The sequence below is a fragment of the Myotis daubentonii genome, chromosome 3 (assembly GCF_963259705.1).
Source record: "Myotis daubentonii chromosome 3, mMyoDau2.1, whole genome shotgun sequence".
Taxonomy (NCBI): domain Eukaryota; kingdom Metazoa; phylum Chordata; class Mammalia; order Chiroptera; family Vespertilionidae; genus Myotis; species Myotis daubentonii.
Genome location: NC_081842.1, coordinates 181,952,743 through 181,974,851, shown reverse-complemented (window position 1 = coordinate 181,974,851; position 22,109 = coordinate 181,952,743). Strand labels below are relative to the sequence as shown.

At 54.0% G+C, this 22,109-nt stretch overlaps 1 protein-coding gene across 1 annotated transcript in view; it reads left to right on the top strand.

Annotated features, from left to right (window-relative positions):
* MROH7 (maestro heat like repeat family member 7) overlaps nt 1–22,109 on the top strand; it is a 37,760-nt gene that overhangs the window by 6,095 nt on the left and 9,556 nt on the right. Inside the window, exons 3-15 of the mRNA XM_059686091.1 lie at nt 778–851; nt 3,637–3,720; nt 4,624–4,703; nt 4,973–5,102; nt 6,806–6,901; nt 7,584–7,688; nt 7,900–8,035; nt 10,556–10,668; nt 10,979–11,161; nt 11,502–11,656; nt 14,055–14,193; nt 17,292–17,491; nt 20,840–20,977. Coding sequence (XP_059542074.1) covers nt 778–851; nt 3,637–3,720; nt 4,624–4,703; nt 4,973–5,102; nt 6,806–6,901; nt 7,584–7,688; nt 7,900–8,035; nt 10,556–10,668; nt 10,979–11,161; nt 11,502–11,656; nt 14,055–14,193; nt 17,292–17,491; nt 20,840–20,977 — 1,633 coding nt within the window. The remainder of the gene's footprint in view (nt 1–777; nt 852–3,636; nt 3,721–4,623; nt 4,704–4,972; nt 5,103–6,805; nt 6,902–7,583; nt 7,689–7,899; nt 8,036–10,555; nt 10,669–10,978; nt 11,162–11,501; nt 11,657–14,054; nt 14,194–17,291; nt 17,492–20,839; nt 20,978–22,109) is intronic.

The following is a 22,109-nucleotide window of genomic DNA, read 5'->3' as shown; positions in this document are numbered from 1 at the left end:
TCTCTTAAATAAAGTGCTCCATTGCCCTGCTCACCCAGGAGCCCATCCTTGGACAAACCCCTGTGGCTGAGGGCACGGGACTCTATTGGCCACGCTTGGGTTGCAGACCCACCCCTATGTGAAGAGGGGTGATGGGTGGGGCTTGAAGAATTCCCCCTCACCTAGCCTCATGGAATGGGTAACCCACAGGGAAGGCAGGAACTCTGTCACCAAAAGAAGGAGGAGGAAGTCTGGGGCTGACAAAACAGCAGGTATCTACTACAACAGATAAGAGTTTAATTACGAAATGTGATGACGGTTGAAAAGAGAGTACGCTGGTGCACAAGAGGGTCACAGGGGGGCCCCTGTTCACCTGAAGGTTAAGGGAAGCCTCTTGGAGAAGTGACAAGCAAGCTTAGACCCGAAGGGCGGCACGAGACCTGGGCGAGGGGGCGTGACAGTGGGTTGGCCCAGGCAGAGGAAGATGCCTGTGCAAAGGCCCCTGGGAGGAAGTGTGTCTGGGCCTGAAAGCCTGTGGCCAGTGTGGCCAGAGCATGGTGAGTGAGGGGAGAGTGTCGGGGCAGGGCCCGGACAGGGAGGGAGGCTGCCCTGCAGGGCCCTGACAAGGATGCTCAGTGAAATGAGGTGCCACCGACGGTTTTAGGGAAGGGAGCCAGTCTGGCTGCTGGGGGAGTCAGGATTGGAGTAGCCCAGTGGGGAGGAGAGATGGGACTATGGCACCCCAGGTGTACTGTATCTTTCTCCCCTCTTCTCTTCTATTGAAACGATGACATGCAGGAACCTTCAGTGAAGAGACCTCATGCCTGGTGAACGCACCAGGGAAGAGAGAGGATGACAACAAAATGACTCTGGTATGCTTCCTGCCCGGCCAGCAGTGGACTTCCTGGGATGCCCCCTCCCTCCCCCCCACCCCCCAGCCCCAGCCCCGACACTCCCTGTTTCTCCCCCGGCTCCTGACTTCATCTTCTTTCTTGTTCGTCTCTCCCACTATAACGTTTCCCCTGCGAATCGGCAATTTCTGTCTGTCTTATTCACATCTGTTTTCCCAGCACCCAGGGCACTGCCTGGCGCACCATAGGTGCTCAGTAAGATATCTAAGCAACTGAATGAATTGTGAGAGGGCCTCTAAAGGAGACAGAAAGGCTGCACACCGGCCGGACACAGGTCTTGGCCTTGAAGCAGGCCTCAGGTGGCCAGAGAAAGCCAGTGTCTGCAGCACTTGGTGAAGGCCAGTGGGGCAGACTGGACAGGCTAGTGGACATGCGTATGACACACAAAATGTGGGCAAGACAGGTTGATGGACAGTCTGGAGGTTGGGGATCCATCCAGACCAGGATTCCTAGGAGGAAGGCCTGCCCCCTGGCAGCTTCGAGGCCAACTCCCGTCTCTGAGGCAATGCAGGGTGAGGGTGGGGGTGGGGAGGTGGTGGCAGGACTAAGAAGAGGTCTTGCATTTGGGGAGCATCCGTCCTTATCCCACGATGCCCTTCTAGTTGTCCACCTTGCTCTGGCCACACTACCTTTTCCTGTTTCTCACTCATGCCAAACCCATTCTTATCTGAGGGCCTTTGCATTTGTTACTTCTGCCAGGAAGGTTCTTCTACCTACAAGAGAGGCATCATAAAGCCTAAGTGCGGTCTATCTCTTTATCTGTCTAAAAGCCTAAGCGACCATCTGACCGTCCGACTGGTAGCTGCCACCAGGGGGCAGCGCTCAACGCAGGAGCTGCCGAGCTGTAGTGACTTGGCAGCTGTGGTTCTCGGGTGATGCCACAGAGAGGAGGGAGCCCAATTCTGGGGTGTGTCACCTGAGAACTGCCCTCTTGCAATCTGGGACCCCTCAGGGGATGTCGGAGAGCCGCTTTCAGCCTGATCCCCACAGGCCAGGCCAAGGACCCCACCAGTGCACGAATCTGTGCACCGGGCCTCTAGTGTTACATAATGTATGCACAGCCCTGAGCACAGTCCCTGCACAGAAAGGGCTTATCACTGCAACCACTCAACACATCTAATCGAGTTCCTACTATGTGCTAGGCACTGTTTCAGGCACCAGAGATCCAATAGTGAAGTGACATTCTAGTTTGGGGAGACAGGTAGACCCTCCTTCTAGTTCTTCACATGGCTATCTCTTGTCATTCAGGACTCGGCTCAAATATTATGTCCTCTGAGAGGCCTTCCTTGACTGTTCAGTCTGAACGAGCCATCTCTCTCCCATCACTTTTGCACTTGAAGTTATCAACCTCTGTATAACAAACCACCCCAAAACTTAGTGGTTTAAAAGTTCACTCTGGCAACTGGGGAAGGATGGAAAGGGCCCAATGTCTCATGATTCTAAAATTTGACTGGTCTCAGCAGGTGGTTCTTCCACTATGCGTGGTGTAGACTGAGATCACCCGGGGAGGGGGGTTGGAGCATCCAAATGACCCCATATTCCAGCGTCTCTCTCCACATGGTGTCATCATTCCATGGCAGCTGGGTTCCAGAGGGGAAGAGTTGCCAGTTCCTTTAAGGGTTAGGCCAGGAACTGCACAGCATTCTATGGTCCAAACAAGTGGTGAGATGAACCCAGATTCAAGGGCCATCTGTCCTGTTGGTAGGAGTGGGAAAGAACGTGTGGGATCTTTAACCCACCACAGTGCCCATCTGATTACTTTGTTTTTCTTTCTTTATTATACGAAGTTACTTTATTTCGTGTTTTCTTTCTTCTTCTGCTTTAAGATAAGGAGAATGAATAGATTAATTGGAAATTGGTTAATGTATTCCCTCTCTCAGGTAGCAGAATACCTTAATCTGACTAGGATGTGCCCTTAAGAAGGTAGATAGCAGAGGCCCTTAAGAGGTATTACTGCCCCTGTGTGGCTCAGTTAGTTGAGCATCATCTAGCAGTGGTTCTCAAACTTCTGGCCCTTTAAATACAGTTCCTCATGTTGCGACCCAACCACAAAATTATTTTCGTTGCTACTTCATAACTGTAATGTTGCTACTGTTATGAATCGTAATGTAAATATCTGATATGCAGGATGGTCTTAGGCGACCCCTGTGAAAGGGTCGTTCGACTGCCAAAGGGGTCGCGACCCACAGGTTGAGAACTGCTAATTAATGCATCAGGAGGTTGCATTGGATGCAACGAGTTCCTGGTCAGGGAACATGCCTGGGTTGCAGGCTCCAGTAGGGGACATGCAGGAGGCAGTTGATGAATGTTTCTCTCTCACAGATGTTTCTCTCACTCTATCTTTGAAATAAATAAAAGCACATTTTATAAAAAGAGGTATTACTCATGGTGAGATTTCAGCTTGAGATATTGGGACCCTTTCTGTCCCCCCAGCTGCGACCTCTTCTCCCTTAGTTGACTGGTCAGGGGGAGAGTTTAGCAGTTGCTCATATCTGTCCTCCCCCAAATGCTGTTCTTCAAGGACTATCCACACCCTCCTGCTGTCACCTTCTCAAGTCTCACCCTGCCCCCCAGGAGTTCCCCTTGTGGTTTCTCATTTCTCTCGAGTGATGCTGGGGGCTGGCAGCTGGGGAGGAGCGGCTGGCATGCCTGCAGGTGGCGGCGGCTGATGCAGGGGTAGGGACAGCCCCTGCAAGCCGGCTCAGTGTGGCGCTCACCCTGCGGCTTTGCCCTCTGTGCCCCCGAGGTCGAGAATGTCATCACCCTCCAGAAGAGCCAGGATGTGCTGGAAGGTGACGGAGAGAAGAAGACCATGATGAAGAAGATGATGGTGTGGGAGCCGCATCCGATCTGTGGCTTTGGGGTGGGGAGGGAGCGGAAGTCCTGAGTCCACCTGCTGATGAGATGGGGGCTGAGGTGGTGAGAGGACAGATGAGGAGGCAGGAACTTGGACTTGAGTCCCAGCTCCACCTCTAGCTGTCCTCTGGCTATCAGGGAGCTCAGGCAAGTCATTCCCCTTCTCCGAGCCTCACTCCTCTCATCCTGATAATACCCGAGCCACTGCTTGTTGGGAGGACACAAGCCAATGGTTAGTTCCCTGGAAAGCATTATACACCCGGGAGCAGTTATTTAATGCCAGCAATTCCTCCTGGTGGGGAGGGAATTTCCTTGTATTTTGCAAAATATAATCACTTCTCAGTTATCCACAGAATGGGCTGGGTTTCCAAAATTGTATTTAGCTTTGGGTCCCTTAAAGAGAGGAAGCATCCTTGCCCTTGATACCTCCGTTTAACTAGCATGAATTGCGCACCTATTGTGTGCAGGTACCAGATCAAAAGTGAGACGTCATTAGACCATCTTTAAAGGAATCCAACTGGACTTCTTTCAGGAGCCCTTCGCTGTGTTTTTGCTTTGGCCCAGTCCATGATTTAAATATTCCTCCCCACGATGAGGCTTCAGAAACGGTTCTTGCTGAGCCCCATGCTGTGGCTAAGCGGATTTCTGGGTGCAGCTGGTTAGAGCGGGGGTGTTCTTGGTGGCGCTGAACTGAGCGCTCAGGGCAGGTTTGGGCAGCGAGCAGGCTCCCCTCACTGGAGGCCTATGGGAGTGGAGGCGGGGAGTTCTGCCCAGACGAGGGGCTCTACCGCCCGCTCCTTGTAAGGAGGGTGGTCACGGCCCTGTGGTCTGCAGCGGCCTGCCCCCCTCATTGGCCCAACTGTGGTTCCCTGTCCAGAGGCAGATCCAGGAGGAGCCGCTGGATTCCCTCTCCAGCTCCGTCCGTCAGGAGGCCATGGAGACCCTGACGCAGCTGAGGTGCCCACACCCCCTCCCCAACCCCATGTCCTTCTTCCCATGGGCTCTGCCTCTCTCCTTTGGGGCCTCCCTGCTGTGCCCCAACCCCACCCCCATGCCTTCTCGTCTCCCCTTGCCCAGTCCCTCCTCCCCCACCTCCGCTCCCCCTTTGTGGGTCTGACTCTCAGGCCCACCCCTAAACCTCCATCATCCCAGCTCTGCATGCACAGCCCAGCCTCCGGCCACAGGGCCCCCCTCATCCACGCCTTTGCTTTCTGTCTCTTCACCAGCCACACCCAGCCGGCCCTGGGTGTCCGGGAGCGGTCCGAGCTGGTGAACACGTGCGTGAGGAGTGTGTTCTCCCTGCCCTCCGTGCAGGCCATGCAGGAGAAAGATGAGGCCAAGGCTGAGAGCATACAGGTGAGCAGGGCCCTCCCCAGCAGGCCGCGCGGCTGCCCAGGGCCCTCAGAGTGAGGCACATTCCAGGGGATGGGGAAGTCCACCCTCCTGCTCAGGCCTCGGGGCCTCGGGCAGTTTGCTGACCCTCTCTTGGCCTGAGAGGGATGTTTGGTGAATGAATGAATCTTTGGAATGGGGACCAGCCCCTCTTCTGGAGTGTTCTGTCTGCTTCTGGGCCCGGCCCTGCCCTGTGAGAGGGATGTGGGCAGATGTTGGCCTGGCCAGAGGAGGTGGCCAGGATTGAGAGGAGGAGGGCTGAGGACTGGGCCACGATGAAGAAAGACTGGGCTGAGACCTGGAGAAGCAGAACCTCCAGGAGCTCATTCACACGACCGTCTTAAGCCTCTGCAGGCCTGTCCTAGGAGGAGTGGGCAGAGGTGACCCTCAGTGTAGGATGTAGGGTCAGTGGGGGAAGTTAAGGAAGAGGTGTTTCAGCTCAGGGAAAGGCACATTCATTCATCCTTTCGTTCATCAAATATTAACCGAGGGCCTACTCCTGAAGTGCAGGGGTGAGATTCAGTAGGGGCAAGGGCAGGGGGAGATAGACATGATCAGGGAATCTTACAATTAATGCAAAATTACAACATGGGCAAATGTTGCAAGCAAGAAGTACTTGGTGCTATAAGAGCCCAGGATGGGGTCAGGGGTCATGGTGCTGGAGCTGAGGTTAAAGAAGAGCTAATTAGCAGAAGGGGGTGGGCTGGCAGAAAGAAAGGCACACCAGGCAGAGGGAACAGCCTGTGCAGAGGCCTGAGGACAGAGAGAACATGGTGTCGGCAAGGGTGACACTGAGGCAGTGTGGCTGGAGCCCAGAGGGCCAGGCTAGAGTGCTGGGAAGCAAGGCAAGAGAGCTGTGGGCACCAGACCAGGTGGCAGTCGGAGGGCTCTGGTTCCAGAGGAGACCCAAAGGAAGGGTGGCTCATTGGGGGGTTGGGGGGATGGTTGGGGAGGGGGAAGAGAGCAGTCCCCTTGTAGTACCAGCCCTAGCCAGCAGAGGTCAGCACTGCACAGTGATAGGTTGCTGATGAGAGGGAAGTTGGCGAGTGAGGTTTGCTTCGTGGTTGCCTTGTAACCCTGAACAGTGACAACATGAGAGACAGACATGGTGACTTGGCAGGACAAGGGAAGACAGGGGAGAGAGGGCCTTCCCAGCGTGGCTGGAATCCACTGCTCAGCCTTGTGCATGTATAATGCATGCACTTACTAAAGCAATTCCAGGGCTGTGGTGTGGCTGACAGAGGAGGAGCCTGGGCAGGGTAGAAATGGCCCCTGAAGGGGCAACTTGGAAAATCGATTTAGGTCTAGGAATAGCAATTAAAAGAAGAATCAGAGACAATAATAAAGTTTATCTAGCTCGTAAGCTCTAGAGCATTTTCCCACCCACCCCTCCTTTGTTGCTTACCTGACCTATAGTAGATTCTCAGTAAATGTGGGGGTCTTTGCTTTCTCCCCTTTAAGGTAAGAAGTGAATGGATAATAATTATCAATTTGTTGATAAGGAAACTGTACCCATGGAGGGGAAGGAATGTGTCCAATATCATACATCAAGTTAGTCTCAGAGGAGGGACCAGAAAGCAGCCTTCCAGGGCCCACACACAGGGGTTGCCCGGGGCTAGGGTCTGCTGCAGGGGCTCCGAGTGGCTTGGTCCTCCCCCTATCCACAGATCCTCTACCGCCAGACCCTGGATGCCCTGCAGACACTGCTCAACGCTCTCTTTGTTGAGGACCCCACTCCTGCTGGGCTGAAGAGCATTTTGGAGGTGTGGGGAGGGGGGAGAGGAAGGGTGGAGGAGGAAGCAGAATTAGCTCAGGAGGAGGGACGGGAGGGGGGGGGGGGGCTAGATCCAGAAGGAGTGATTTGACTTCCCGATGTCATCTTGTGCCAATGTTCTGCCTCCCTGTCTTTTACAGCCCTGTCCCCTCCACCTGCCCCTCCACCTTCTCCCTTTCTCTCATACTCCTGCTGTCTCTATTATTGCCCCTGTCTTTCTCTTTTATCCTCATGACTCTCCATCTTCCATCTCTCTCCTCATTGGTCTTCCAGCTTCATTCTCAGCTTCTGGACCCCATGAGTCCCTAACTTTAAGAAGAGGAGAACTGTGGGGAGCGATCTTTCTTTTTAATCCTCACTTGAGACTATTTTCCCATTGATTTTTAGAGAGAATGGAAGGAGAGGGAAAGATAGAGAGAAATATCAGTGTGAGAGAAACACATCAATTGGTTGCCTCATGCATGTGCCCCAACCAGGGCCTGGGCCGGGGAGTAGCCTGCAACCGAGGTACGCACCCTTGACCGGAATTGCACCTGGGACCCTTCAGTCCTCAGGTCAATGCTCTATCCACTGAGGCTAGGGCGGGAGTGGTTTTTCTGCCCTTCCCAGAAGCTGGTCAATGGAGGCTGGCAGCCGGCCTGTAGCGCTGAGTCTTGCCCTCGTCCTCACAGCCCCTGGGGCCCTGGATGAACTCTGGAAAGGCCCATGAGCGAGCTCGCGCTGTGAACAGCAATGTCTCTTTGTTGAACCATACGCTTCTCACCCTGCCTTCCTTTGTGAGTGTCCCCTGGGAGGCGGGGGGCCACTTCTGGGGAGACTCTTCCCAGCTCTGAGGGTGCCTGTGCATCTGTCCAGAGATTCCCAGGCGATCCTCACCAGCCTCAGAGGGCGGTGCTATCAGGGCAGGTGTCCCAGCCCCGTTCACCATGTGCCGTATAGCACTGTTGAACCTATCAGACTCAGTCCCTAAGATTACAACGCAAACAGATGTCTTCGGGATTCCCTGCGCTGGGGCTTCTGCTGGGGAGACTCATCCTTCGCATCGGGGACCCTGAGGAGGACATAGGCCGGGAGGCTTTGGATGGCATCGCCGTCCTCTACACCATCCTGGAGCTCCAGAAACGTAAGCCTGGAGCACCTCCGAAGCAAGGCTTCCGCGCAGGCTCATGGCCAGGGACTTGCCTGGAGCCTTAGCTACGAGGCGCTGGTGGGAGATCGTGGAGACCAGCAAAGGGTCTGATGGGGTCTGCAGAGGCACAAGCACAGTCCCCACGGGACCAGGGGACAAAGGCACACACAAGCCTGTTTTGATTTAAGCAATCCTTCTATCTAAGCTTTTCCTCATCCTCCCGAGTTTAATTGGTGACTCGTTTTCACGTTCCCAAGGAACCGTATATACTCAGGCATGGTAGCCCTAATATCTTGTCTCCTGGTCTGTCTTTCCCACTAGACTAGACTATAACCCCACATGAGGGCAGGGCAAGGCTGTGTCTGGTTCACCACCAAATCCCCAAGGGCTAGCCATGGGCTGGCACCTGGTGGGTGCTTAGTGACTATTTATTGAATGAACGGAATACAGATTTTATCTTAGGATCAGGAGTGGTTAAAACCTGTTGGTGGAGAACATTCCTGGATTCAGCTTCAGGGAGCTGGTGATGCAGTGTGGGCTGGCACGGGTGCCCAGATGGCACTGCACCTAGAGGTGCACAGTATCACCTGTTCCTTGCATCCTTCTTTTTGCTATCGGCCAAACATCGCCCCAAGCCAAGGGACCTGGGCTTACAGTTTAAATTTCCCTGGCTCTGGAGGCAGAGTGACCTCGGTACAAGATCAGCTCTAGCCCTTCCTAGCTGTGTGACCTCCGGCCTAGATTTCCTCACCCGTAAAAAAGGGTGCAATAGGATATAACTCGCAAGATTTTTGAAAGCTTAAACGAGATCATATATGTAAAGAGACCAGCTCAGTACCACACCTAGACATTTGTCAAATAGTTTTGTTTTCCCCATGCCTACACGGATGATCAGTTTCAGCCTTTTGGGATCTGTCTGGTGTCTGCTTTTCTTGACCTCTAGCATTTGGACAAATATTTGGCCCCTAGGCAATGTCCCCTGCTGCCCAGGAACCACTCAGACCTCCTGAGTGGTGGGTGAAAGTGGTATAAGTCACATTCATCATTAGCCTTAGGGGCAGGAATAGGGTAGACCAAGTTAGTACAGCATTGCTAGAGTTAGCAAACGAAAGGATAGCACACCCACTTAGCTGTGAGTTTCAGATAAACAATGAATAATTTGATTAAATATATATTTGAGATATACTTTCACTAAAAATTATTTGTTTACCTGAAATTCACATTTAACTGGGTAGCCTGTATTTTATCTGGCAACCCGAGGCCAAACCCACTCTGTTAGATTCTCTAGGAGCAGAGTGGTTTGTCCACGCTCCTCCCCGCTGTAGGAAGCAGCCAAGCTGGGATATGAACCTGCGTGTGCCTGATTCTAGGTCTCAAGCTCCTTCCCTTACATACAGCCCACACATGTGGTCCATGTGGTCCCTCCATCCTGACAGACCTTTCCTATGCCCATGTCTTGACTATGCTGGGGGATCCAGGTAGGACCCAGGCCAAGCCACAGTAAGGGCTCAGAAAGTGCACCTGAAATGTGTTTCCTTCAGTAGAAAAAACAGAGCCATCATGTGCCAGAGACTATTCTAGGCCCTGGGACGCAGCAGTGAAGACAAATGTAAAATTAATGAATTAAAGAATCCCCCCTGTTGAGCTTGCCTCCTTGTTGTCAGGAGACAATAAAATAAAAGCATATAGTAAGTTAGATGATGATAAATCCTAAAGGGAAAAAAGGCAGAAAAGGGGGGTTGGGAATGCCAGGGGTAGGGCGATTGTCAATTAAAAGAGGTATTGCCACACCCCCACCGGAATGACAAAAATGAAACATACAGACAATACACATGCTGGTGAGACACGAAGCCACGGGAATTCCCGTGCACTGTGGGTGGGAGCACGTGGTCTCCGCTGTGGAGAACTGTCAGCATCCCCTGAAGCTGAACCTGCGCTTGCCCTAACACATAGCAATTTCTCTCCAGCCACCCAACTAACAAATGTGTACATTTATTCACCAAAAGGCATGGACTAGACATACTGGACTGTTCATAGCAGCACCATGCATGGTAGCTGGAAACAACCCAAATGTCCCTCAGAAGCGGAACAGATACAGAAATTGTAGTATGTTCACACCATGGGAAACCATGCAGCACTGAGATGAATGAAGCAACACTGCTTGCAGTAGTGCCAACGAATCTCACGCACATGATGTTGCATGAAAGGCAGACACCAGGCTATCACATGAGTCCATTCATAGAAGTCCAACAGCAAGGCTGTCCCATCTGTGGGTGAAGGCAGAACCCTGGTTTCCGGGTGCCGAGGGGAGAGCGGACCGAGAAGGGCACAAGAGGGGCTTCTGGGTGCTGATCACGTTCTGTTTCTTGGTCTGGGCCCAGTTAATGGCTAGGCTGCGCATTTGAAAGTGTATTAAGCTGGTGCTATGATGTATGCACTTCCTCCATCTATGTTTAACAAAATGCTCTAAAGGCGAGGTGGTTGGGCCCCACTGAAAAGACCCTCTTCTTGCAGGAGCCAGAGATAAGAGGGAGACCAACAAGAGGGAACTGTATGAGAGCAACAAGCGGTTCTTGGGGCCCTACAACCCTGCCAGCCCATGCCAGAACATTCTGCGTGTCATCGCGGTACTGCTGGCTGCCCCCTGCCTGGGCCTTCCCGGGGATGCGGGAGAAGGGCAGCGCCCATGCCCAATGCCTTCCCCACCCCTCCCATCTTCCCAGGTCCAAGTCCCCTTTACAGGAAGCCTGCCCCGACCACGTGGGCCTCGCTGAGTGCCCCGACCCCTCTGGCCTGTGCCACAGCATATGGGCCACGTCGCCCCTGTTTCACAGCTCCTCCCTGCTGACCTCTGCCCGTCTGGCGCATCTGCGCATCTGTGTACAGCTCATTCGGGGTCTGTCCGTGTGTGCCTGCATCTCTGCGCCTCTGTTTCAGGAGTTCGGAGACTTCCTGGGGCCCCAGCAGGTGAAGGACCTGTTGCTAGCCGCCCTGGAAGGGCTGACAGGCGGCTCAGAGGCAGAGGCTCGGGGGAGAGACTCGGGGGAGATGATGCAGCTGGCCTCAGAGGTGACGCTCAGCTCAGTGCTGGAGTGGTACCGGCACCGGGCGCTGGAGGTGGTAAGACCCTGGGAGCAGGGGCTGGGCGGGGAGACCCTATAGGGCCCGCTCATCCCTCAGGCAGAGCGGAGTGGCGGTGGCTGAGTTCTAGGTGCTCCCAAGTTGGAGCGAGAAAAAACTCACCCGTGCGGTGTGGGGTGGAGGTGGGCAGTGAAGACAAAGGGGCTCACGTTCAGGGAAGGAGCAGGCATCTGCCCTCCCCGTTTCTCTCCTGTGTGCCCCCGCTTCCCTGTCACTCTATCCTGTCACTCCTCTCCTCCTCCATCTCGCTGCCCCCACGCCTCCCCTTGCTTCCCATGGGCCTCCACCTGCTCACGGCCCGCCCGCCGCTGTGCTCCAGATCCCGGAAATCATGCAGGCCGTCTACATGCAGCTGAGCCGCATCCAGGAGCCTCGGGCCCGCGAGGTGGCCCTGCTGCCCATCTCCCTCCTGGCCAGCTCGTTTATGACCGAGGTCGTCGTGGCCCTGCTCATGTGCCCCCTCCCACTGGACAGGTACCAAGTAAGGGGGGCTTGTCGGCCACTACATCTCAGAGGGTCAAAGCAGCTACCCCCTGCCCACCCCCGCGGCCCGGGACTCTCCTTCTACCCCGAGGAGCCCCTTGCCCTTCCAGATGGCCCTCTGCTGTGCTCTGCGGCACTATGGCAACCAGTTAGCACTCCCAAGCACTGCTAGCTGTCTGTGCTCAGCATTAATAGTGCAATAACCCCATTCTACAGATCGGGAAACTAAGGCTCAGGGGAAGTTTTTTTGTTTTTTTTTAAAAAATATTTCGATTGATTTCAGAAAAGAAGGTGGGGGGGAGAGAGAGAGAGAGAGAGGGAGAGAGAAACTTCACTGATAAGAGAGAATCATTGATCAGCTGCCTCCTGCATACCGCCTACTGGGGATTGAGCCCATAAATCAGCCATATGTCTTGACTGGGAATCTAACCATGACCTCCTGGTTCAGAGGTGGATGCTCAACCACCGAGACATGCCAGCCAGGCAGGAAGTTTGTGAGCCAGCAACAGCATGAGGACCTAAACTCAGATCTGACCAACTGCAAGCCCAGAGCTGTGATGACGCCATAGGAAGGAGGCCTGGGACACAGTCCTGACTCAGCTGTCAGCTGCTGCGTGGGCTTGGTTCCCTGCTTGTCCTCTCTGGGCTTAGTTTCCCCGCACAGGCAAAAGCAGGAAGTAATCCCTGCATTCCCACTCCAGACGCGTGGTCGTGACAAGCAGTGCAGCCAGCTGTGCTGAGTTCCTGCCGGGTCCCGGCCTGTGCAGGAGGACGCACTGGGCTCTCAGCCTCCCGGGAGCAGGTGGCCTGATGGGCAGAGAGGACTGAGGTGGCCAGATGGGGCCAGATGTGAGCTTGTAGGCAGGAGATACCAGTCTGACTGCTCCAGCCGCTCAGCCCCGGAAATGCTCCGCACTTGGAGCGGCTACAACAGGGCAGAGAGTGTGTGGTCCATCTCTTAAGATGTTTGGCCGAGAACGACTGTGAAAGAACTGTGCGGAGCTATGCAAACGGGGCGTGCTTCTAAGTAAGAGTTGGTGTCATTCATAGAAACCGAAGACATGGGTGGTGCGGGCTGCGTGACTCGGGTCTGTTCTCCCGCCTGCAAGAAGCGTACCCTTCTGACGGCACTGCCCGCCAGGGGGTCTCTTCTCAGAGCCACGAAACGTTCGGACTCACCAGGCCGCTGGGGCCGCACTTGACATAGAGTCGCTGAGGATGTAGGAGGGGCAGTGTCAGGGGCTCCTCTTTGCAGGAAACCATGCAGCAGCCCATGAAGCCACCAGGCAGAGCTGGAACAACACTGAAGGAGGCCCTGGCTCTCAGGGGCCGGCTTGCACTTGTATGAGCCCGAGAGCGAGGGACTCCTTAAATTTTGTGCCCCAGACGCTTCACTTTCCTCGCTTTCCTCTTGGCCTTGGGTCCAAGAGTGGGTCTCTTGGGCCTCTCAGGTGAAAGGTGCAGGAGCCGCCTTGGCTTAAATGTCTCTGGCCTCACAGGAACTAGTATTTCTTACAACAAATAACTCATAGACTTTGCTTCCAGGGTCCCCACAGGGACAAATCCAGTCGCAAGAGTCCCTGCGCCCCAGGAAGCTCAACGCTACGGCGTCCCCGGCCGGTTCTTACAGTGAATTTACAGTTCCTCCCAGCCCAGATGCAGTTTACCAACTGGGTCATTTTTACCACAAGCAGTGGTGCCTAGCAACATGGTTGGCATGCCGTGTTTATCAGGTTTCCAGGGGAACCGAGCTGGCAAGTTAACGGAAGGTTCAAACCTCACGCAGAAGCACTGGCCCCTCAATGCTTTCAAGTCCCCAGGATAGGCGTGTCCGCAGGCTGTGCCGCCGGCACAGATGCCCTCCCCCTGCCTGGTGGGCGGCCTTCTAAGGGACAGGGGTGGGGCTCCTTGGTGTTACGTGGCAAATGCAGGCTCCAGGCCCCAAAGGGCATAGGCTTTGGAGACATCAGACCTGGTCACTTCTTGACAATACAGCTCTTTAGCTGTGGAGTCTTGGACTGGCGATTTCACCTCCCTGAGCCTCAACTCTGCATCTGTGAAATGGGAATAACAACCCAGCCTGAGGTCATTGTGAGAATTCAGTGACTTTGAATGGCTCAATATCTCGTTCACACCTGTAGCCCCAGAAATTTGCGTAGTGCCTGGCAGACAGCAGACGCTCAGTATTTGCTGGAGTAATAACTTGTATGTAGAGCACCTGGCATAACATCTAGGAAATCGGGTTTTCTATCACTATTGGCCCCTGCTTCCCAGGGAGTGTTTTCTGGGCCGTTCCAGAAATTTGCTGGCATTCTCATGGATACCACTGGAAGGCCAGGTGGGCGCCCTGCCCTGGTCCTCACTAAATATCCCACCCCTGACCTCCCAGCAACGGAGCAGAGATGTGGAGGCAGCTGATACTGGGCAAGCCCAGCTGTGAAGTCCGAGATCTCCTGGACCTGCTCCTGACCAGCCTGAAGGAGAAGCCTGTCACCAAGAAGGGCAGGGCCTCCATCGTGCCCCTAGCGGTGAGACCTGCCTGCCAGCCCCTGTGCCCCTGCCCCTCCCGCCCTGCTGGGCTTAACACACCCGCCGTCCCGTGCCCTGCTCTGCTAGCAGCTAGTTGTGTGGCGTTGGGCAAGCCGCTGCCTCTGGGCTCTTGACCATGGCCCACTGATGACAATGGCACTGCCACCACAGGCCCATCAGCATCCCGTGGTAGTGAACACGAAATGACCGGGGATGGCAGCCCTGCGTCTGAGAACGGGCTCTGCTATGTGACTTTTGTGTGGCCTGAGCACCGTACCTCTCTGAGGCTCAGTCTCTGCATCTATAAGTGGAAAGAAGAGTATGTGTCTCGCGGGGTGGTTGTGAAGACTAACTCATTCCTCATTCGGTGACACAAAACATTTACGCTCTCCTTGCTGCCAGGCTCAGAGCGCAGCCCTAGGACACAGAGGGAACGGGCTCTGACTGCAGGAAGGTCGCTGGTTCAAGAGACAACTTCTCTCTGCCTCTCTCACTGCTACCCTGGTCTAAGGCACCTGCTCACTCCCTGCTCCTACTCCTGCCCCTGTAATCTGTATTGCAGCCAATAGGTCTCTGAGAAATGCACAGCTGCTCTTCTCAACCTCCTCAATGGCCTCCCATTGCCCTGGAGAGTAACACAGTGCTCCTACCCCTGCTGCGGGCCCCACACCCCTCACGGGCCTCACCACACTCCATGCTCCTCTTGCTTGCTCCAGCCTCATGGTCTTGACCAGAATGTCATACATGCTTTGCTATCTTCTATCACAGGGCCTTTGCACATGTTGTTTCCTCTGCCTAGACTACTCTCCACCAAGTTAACGTCTATTCCTTCCCCCAGCTCTCAGCTCAAGCATCACCTCCTCAGGGCAGCCCTTCCCGATCTCCCTGACAAGAGGAAATCTGTGCATATTATACTTTGCATCACATACTTTATCTTGGGAGAATTTACCCCAGTTGTGATTTGACAGCAGTTGGAGGGGGTCATTCGATTAATCTGTGAGGGGCATGAAAATGAATAACTGAGCCTGTTTTGCTCACCATGATATCTCCAATGTCTCACAGACGCCTGGCACATAGTAGACATTAAAAATGTTTGAACTGATATAGTCAACAAATATTTATTGAGCACCTACTATGTGCCATGCACACTCAAAAGCTCTGGGATACAGCAGAGAACAAGATGTTCTGATGGAGGAAAGCAAATACAGGCATGGGGAATGGAGGAGTGGGTGGCATTGTCCTTTGCAGAGGAAGATACTCCCGTTCAGCAGTACAGTCCACGTCTTGCCCAAGGTCACACAGCCGGGGAGCAGTGGTGCCAGGACTCACACCCAGACCTCCTACCTCCAACCCTGTGCTCCCGCCCCCCCCCCCCCATCTCTCTGCCGCTCCCCCCAGCACGGAGTTCTGTGAACAAGCACCAGCACCCACGCCTCCCCTCCCGTTAGTGTGTGCTAGCCTCTTCTTCAGTCAGTCAGTCATGCTGCTTGTTCAACCAGCATGGTAGTGATCGCCTGGACTAATTTAAAATATATGTACTTTAATTGATTTTTTTTTTAAGAGAGAGAGAGGAAGGGAGAGGAGAGAAAGCTGGAAACATCGACTGGCTGCCTCCTACTAGCCCCCTACTGGGGCTCGAGCCCGCATGTGCCCTGACCAGAAATCAAACCGGTGACCTCTTGGTGTATGGGTTGACGTCCAACCACTGGGCCACACCGGCCGGGCTGGACTAATTTTTATATTGTGGTATTGATAAACCATTTGAGCAAGATCAAGCCAAGAGCAGAGCCCTGTGGCACATCCCTAGTGACTTGTCTTACACCACAGACTGTTTTGTCAAAATATAGTCATTGGTTTTGGGGCTGCTGAAACGCGTCAAGGCTTTGAGTCCAGGAGGCTTGTCTTAGCTCTGCCACTGCTTGTCTATATAACCTTGGTCAGTCACTTCCCCCTCTTTATCCTCCATATTTGCATCTGTAAAATGGGTAGTAATAACTCCTGCCCGACTATCTTACCTGTTAAGAGCGAGGTAGTGTATGTGAAGGGGTTTCTTAAGCCGTGAATTACAAATAAGTGCCACTTACGGGAACAAGCCATGGGTTTGGTGGCACAGATTTCAACCATTTCTTTAGAAAGCATTCTCCCTTATCCTCCACTCAATTCCCACCACACCGGTGAGCTGGCTGGAAGAGGACCAGTAGCCTCACTTTATGGAGGATGAATCTGAGGCCTGAAGAGGGACAGGGAGTGGTGGAACCAGAATGAGCTATCAGGTCTCATGACCCCAGCCCATCACTGCCCCCTCCCACCACACATGGTCCTGCAAGTTAGAGAGGGCTTGATGGGCTGAGTGGGAGGGGTGGGGCCAATGTGAGGGGTGGGGCCGAGTGTGAGGGGTGGGCCCAGGCCAGGACCAGAGAGGACTGGTACCCTGAAGTTGGGAGGTGAGTGCAAGGTGGGTCCTTGGGAACCTGGTGGGCCAAACGCCAACAAAGCCGGTTCCCGGGACTTGGGAGGGCTGGTGTGGGGGCAGGAGGGCGAGGCAGGTGGGTTTGGGGTGCGAGAGTCCAGGACTGGTCCTCCCTGGCTCTGCTCAAGGCTGGTGCTTGTTTGGCTGCTGGCTATATGGGGAGGCAGCGGGGCAGTTAAGGGCCCAAAGTAGAGTCAGCTGGTGCCCCTCTTTGTGCCTGTTACAAAGAGGAAGAGGCAGGGCAGCCACAGCCTTATCTCAAACCCTGGGCTCATGACCCAGCTCTGCCCGCAAGAGGTGACCTTGGGCAAGTGCCGTCCCCATCTAGCTTGTCTCCTCACTGACACAGTGCCATGGACACTCCGCCTCCCAGAGATGGGGTGGGATCCCTCCACCGGAATCCTCCAGGGGGTGTGACTAGCAAGAGGCAGGTTCTTGTTGTTGCTCTGGCGCAGGGCTCACCCAGAGAGCCGGGAGCCGGGTGGGGCGTGGAGGGCATCTGGGTTTTCCCAGGCTGGGCCAGAGTAGAGCAAAGATCCAGAGGTCACCCAGAGAGGCGGTGCATCCCCTGCCAGGGATGCCGAGGCAACGGGCAGGACGTCCCACCAGCCTCCCCTCTGCCCTCAGGCAGCCAGCGGCCTGTGCGAGCTCCTGTCGGTGAACAGCTGCCTGGGCCGTGTGAGGCGCATCTACCCCCAGCTGCTCCTGGCGCTGCTCATTCAGGTCCATTACCACATCGGCCTCAACCTGCCTCGCCGCCTGCCGTCCCAGCCTGACCGCAAGGACGCCAAGAAGGACGCACAGCCCTCCGTCTTCGAACCTGTGTGGTATGCCCCTGCTGTGTCCGGCTCGGGGAGGGCCACGCAGCAAGGGCCCTTCTGAAGGCCTTGAGGGCGCCGAGCAATGGGAATTAGCTGTGGGATAGAAGAGAAAACAGAAGCACACTTCTGTGAACGCCAGCAAGGTGTCCAGCACCTTCTGTGCGTCAGACTCTGCTCCGTGCTGGGCCACAGGAGAACCTGCCCCCCTCCCCCACCCCTGCCCTGGGGCTCACCGTGCCGTTCTCCTCTCTCCCCAGGGGTATTAGCTGTATTAGGTTTGAATCCAAGACCCAACCATCGGATTTTAAATTATTAATCAGAATAGGTAATATATGCACATAGCAAAAATCTCCGAAGACATTAACAGGGAGCGTCCTTTCCTCCCCTTACCTGGTTACCCTCCCCAGGAGGACAGAGTTCTTCCTTGCCCTCCCACAGGTGTGTGTGCAGAGATAAGCTCATAGGTTTATTTCTCTATTTTTACACCAATGGGGCTGTGAACCTCACACAGGTGTGCCTTTCTGCTTTTAGCATATGCTATATATTGGAGATCATTACATGTACAGCTGTTCATTTTTTAAAAATATATATATTTTTAATTGGTTTCAGAGAGGAAGGGAGAGGGAGAGATAGAAACATCAATGATGAGAGAGCATCATTGATCAGCTGCATCCTGCACGCCCCCTACTGGGGATTGAACTACAACACAGGTATGTGCCTTTGACCAGAATCGAACCCAGGTCAACCCTCTAACCACTGAGCCAAACTGGCAAGGACACTGCTTGTTATTTTTAACAACTACATAATATTTCTGTGTAAGAAATTTCAATGTACCACAGTTTATTTCACCAGGGTCCTCTTTTTTGTTTAATTTTTAAAATTGATTTCAGAGAGGAAGATAGAGGTAGAGAGAGATGGAAATATCAGCAATGAGAGAGAATCATTGACTGGCTGCCTCCTGCATCCCCCACCCCTACTGGGGACCGAGCCTGTAACCTGGGCATGTGCCCTGACTAGGAATTGAACTGTGACCTCTTGGTTCATAGGTTGATGCTCCACCACTGAGCCACACTGCCTGGGCAGGGTCCTCTTGATTTAGGCCCATTGCAACTGCAGACAATGCTGCGGCAGTTTGCTTGTTCACATGTCTGTGTGCACACATGCAGTTGTCTCTGCAGGAGGAACTCCTGGCAGGGAATGGCTGCACCAGAGGGAACTCCTGGCAGGGAATGGCTGCACCAGAGGGTTCCTGCGTCTAAATATTAAGGTGGAGCAGGAATATGTGGGGGAAAGAGCTCTGGGCTGTGCAGTGATGAAAGCAGAATTGGAGTGCACCCTAAAACACCAGATTTGCCAGGCTGCTGCCCAGGAAGGGCACTGCCTCCAGCATGTGCGAGTGTCTATGTCCTCCCACTTTGCCAGCACAGTGTAGTAGAAAACATTTTCATCCTTGCCAATCTGAAAGCTGGAAAAAATGGCATTGTGCTGTGATTATAGTTTGCAGGTGGCTCATTCTGTTTTAGTTAAAGGTGCTAATGCTTAAACTGGAAGATATAACCTTCCTTCTCCAACAAAAATGTATACATCTCAGCTTAGCCATTCAGCCAGTGCTGGGAGTTTCGGGGGTGAGGGAGGAGGGTGGATGGGAGAGTTGGGAGGGTGAGCCCTAGGCTCTTAAGGTGGACAACATCTGGGGCCTGCCTGCCTCTGTCCCTTCGTGCCTACGTGTGTGTAGGTGTGTGTGTGTGTGTGTGTGTGTGTGTGTGTGTGTGTGTGAGAGAGACTTTACATTCTGGGGGCATTGCTGGTGTGGCTGTCACTGAATGCAAGTTTCAAAGCTTTAGCACAGAGGTTGCATGATTCTGAATGCCCTGGTTCAGAAGCTTGAGTTTTCACACTGGACTAATATTCATTACAAAACCAAAAATGTGAAAATCGAGCCAATTACCTGAGTTCCAAGATACTTGATGCTTCGTCTTGAATCATGGGAACCACCAGCTCCCAGTATCATTTGAGGTCTGTCCACACAACTGCTTCATAAACTCGCTTTTTTATAATCCTCACCAGAGGCTATTTTGCCCATTGATTTTTAGAGAGAATGAAAGGGAGGGAGGAGGGGCAGAGAGTGAGAGAAACGTCAATGATTCGAGAGAGACACATCGATTGGTTGCCTCCTGAAACACCCTGACCCGGGCTGGAGAACTGCACCCGAGGTACATGCCCTTTGCCAGCAATCCAACCCATGACCCTTCGTTCCATGGGCTGACACTCTAACCCAGCGGTTCTCAACCTGTGGGTCGCGACCCCTTTGGCAGTTGAACGACCCTTCACAGGTGTCGCCTAAGACCATCCTGCATATCAGATATTTACATTACGATTCATAACAGTAGCAACATTACAGTTATGAAGTAGCAACGAAAATAATTTTATGGTTGGGTCACAACATGAGGAACTGTATTTAAAGGGCCAGAAGGTTGAGAACCACTGTTCTAACCACTGACCAAACCAGCCAGGGAGCATTATAAACTCTTAAAGCAAGGGTTTGGGTCCCTGGAAAACACTGTTTAAATGTAAACTTTATTCCACACATTGTCATTTTTTTATTTTAATAAAGGTTTATACACACATGTAGATGTATATATATCTATATATATCCATACACATACAGACACACCTAAACATATATATGTGCACATACACATACTAGTACATATACATATACACACATACACACTATATATCTGTGAGCACCCAGTGCTGTGCTGGGCGCACAGTAGGACGACTCCCTGGCAGTGCCCTCCAAGCTCACCCAGGGGCTTCAAAGGCACAGAGGCCGGGGCCCAGCCTGGTCAGGCCGCAGGTTGTACAAGCTCCCCAGGTCCTGTTGTGCATCTAGGTTTGGGACTCACTACTTAAGTGTCCCAATCAGATGAAGGGCTCATGGTTGGACAGGAGACTGTGTCCAAATGAGCAGACAGGACTGTCCCGCAGAGCACCACCCAGCCATGGGCGTGCTAGTGGGGGAGGGCAAGCGTGAGGCAGGGCCGGGAGGCAGGGAGCCCCAGCTCCGACCTCTCCTCCCACTGACGAGGCCCCGGGGAAATGGGAGGGCAAAGCACCAGCTCAAAGGGAGGGAAGTTTTGCTTCTGTGTTCTCTTGCTCTCAAAGCTAATGATGGTTCGTACAAAAGCCACTCTTTGTGGATACGCTGAGCACACTCGCCAACAAGTAGCCTGGCAGAGAGAAGCTCCTCTGGCTAAAATGGGAGCTGCCCGTGGAGGAGGCCTGGGTGGAGGGAGGCCCAGCCTGCTGGGAGCGGGGCGCCATGAGGTCTCAGCCCCCTTGTCTTGGCAGCTGGGTGGTCAAAGTGGTGAAAACCCTGCTGCTGAAGATGGGCTGCTCATACGAGGCCACCTTTCTGGATGACCAGGGCGGCTGGGAGCTCATGGGGCAGGAGGAGAACCACCACCGAGGCGTGTCCCTGCTGGCCAGGTGAGGCCGGGCCCGGGCAGGGGTCGGAGGGAGGGGAGAGACCGCGGCTTCTTCAGATAGACAGACAGACAGACAGACAGACAGACAGGTGTGGGATTGTGTCTCTCTGGCAAACCAGCCCCTCAGTCCACCACCCCTTCTCTAAACCAGGAGAGCACCGTCTGCCTGGCGGGTAGACGGCACAGAGGTGAGGGACGGCACACGCTCTGTGGAGGCAGCATGGCTGCCACAGGGCCTGGCATCACAGGGCACTGAGGGTTGATGAAGCCCCTCGTCTCACTGCGCTATGATTAGCTCCCACACGAGTGCAGGAAGGATGGGGTCGTCAGGTAGTTCGGAGTGTGGCCTGGGAGTTGGTTTGCCTGCGTCTGAGCCCCCTTTGCCATTTCCCAGCTGTGACCCGGGCAAGTCACGTCCCTGTCTGTGCCTCAGTTTTCCCTCCGTCAGTGTGGAAATAATAACAGGACCCACAGCAAGATTTGGGGGGAGGATTAAATAAAGTACTCGGAAGAGCACCTGGCATGTGGTAAGAGCTCAACACAGGTTAGCTTTTACTATCCTTCCGCTGACTGGGGGGTGCGGGGGGGGGGCAGGAATGACTAATGCAGAGGAGGATGCCAGAGAGGGACAGTAATGTACCAAAGTCACACAGCCAGGAAGTGGCAGAGCCGGGAAACGACCTGCTGACCCAGCCCAGGGCTCTTCCCTGCCACCACACACAGCCTCCCTTGGGGCCAGGAGAGGGCCCCTTGATGTCAATGATGTGACCCCTGTGAGAACAGCCTGTCCCTCAACCCTGCACCAAGTGCCCAGGATGGTGCTCTCCCTGGGTCTCAGGACACAACACATTTACTGAGCACCTAATATGCTCAAGTCGGCATGCAAAGGGCTGTGTGTATGTGGGTTATTCCGTTTAATTCTCACCATGGCTGATGAAACAGCACTGTTATTATCCCAGTGCTACCCAGGAGGAAACCGAGTCACAGAGAAGGTAAGTGACCTGCTAAAGCCACACAGCTAGTGGTGGGGCCAGGATTTGAAGCCAGGCTGCCTCACTCCAGACTCTGCAGCTGCCATGCTCTCTGACTCACTGGTGAATGGAGCGTAGCGCAGGGGTCCTCGGACTTGAGCG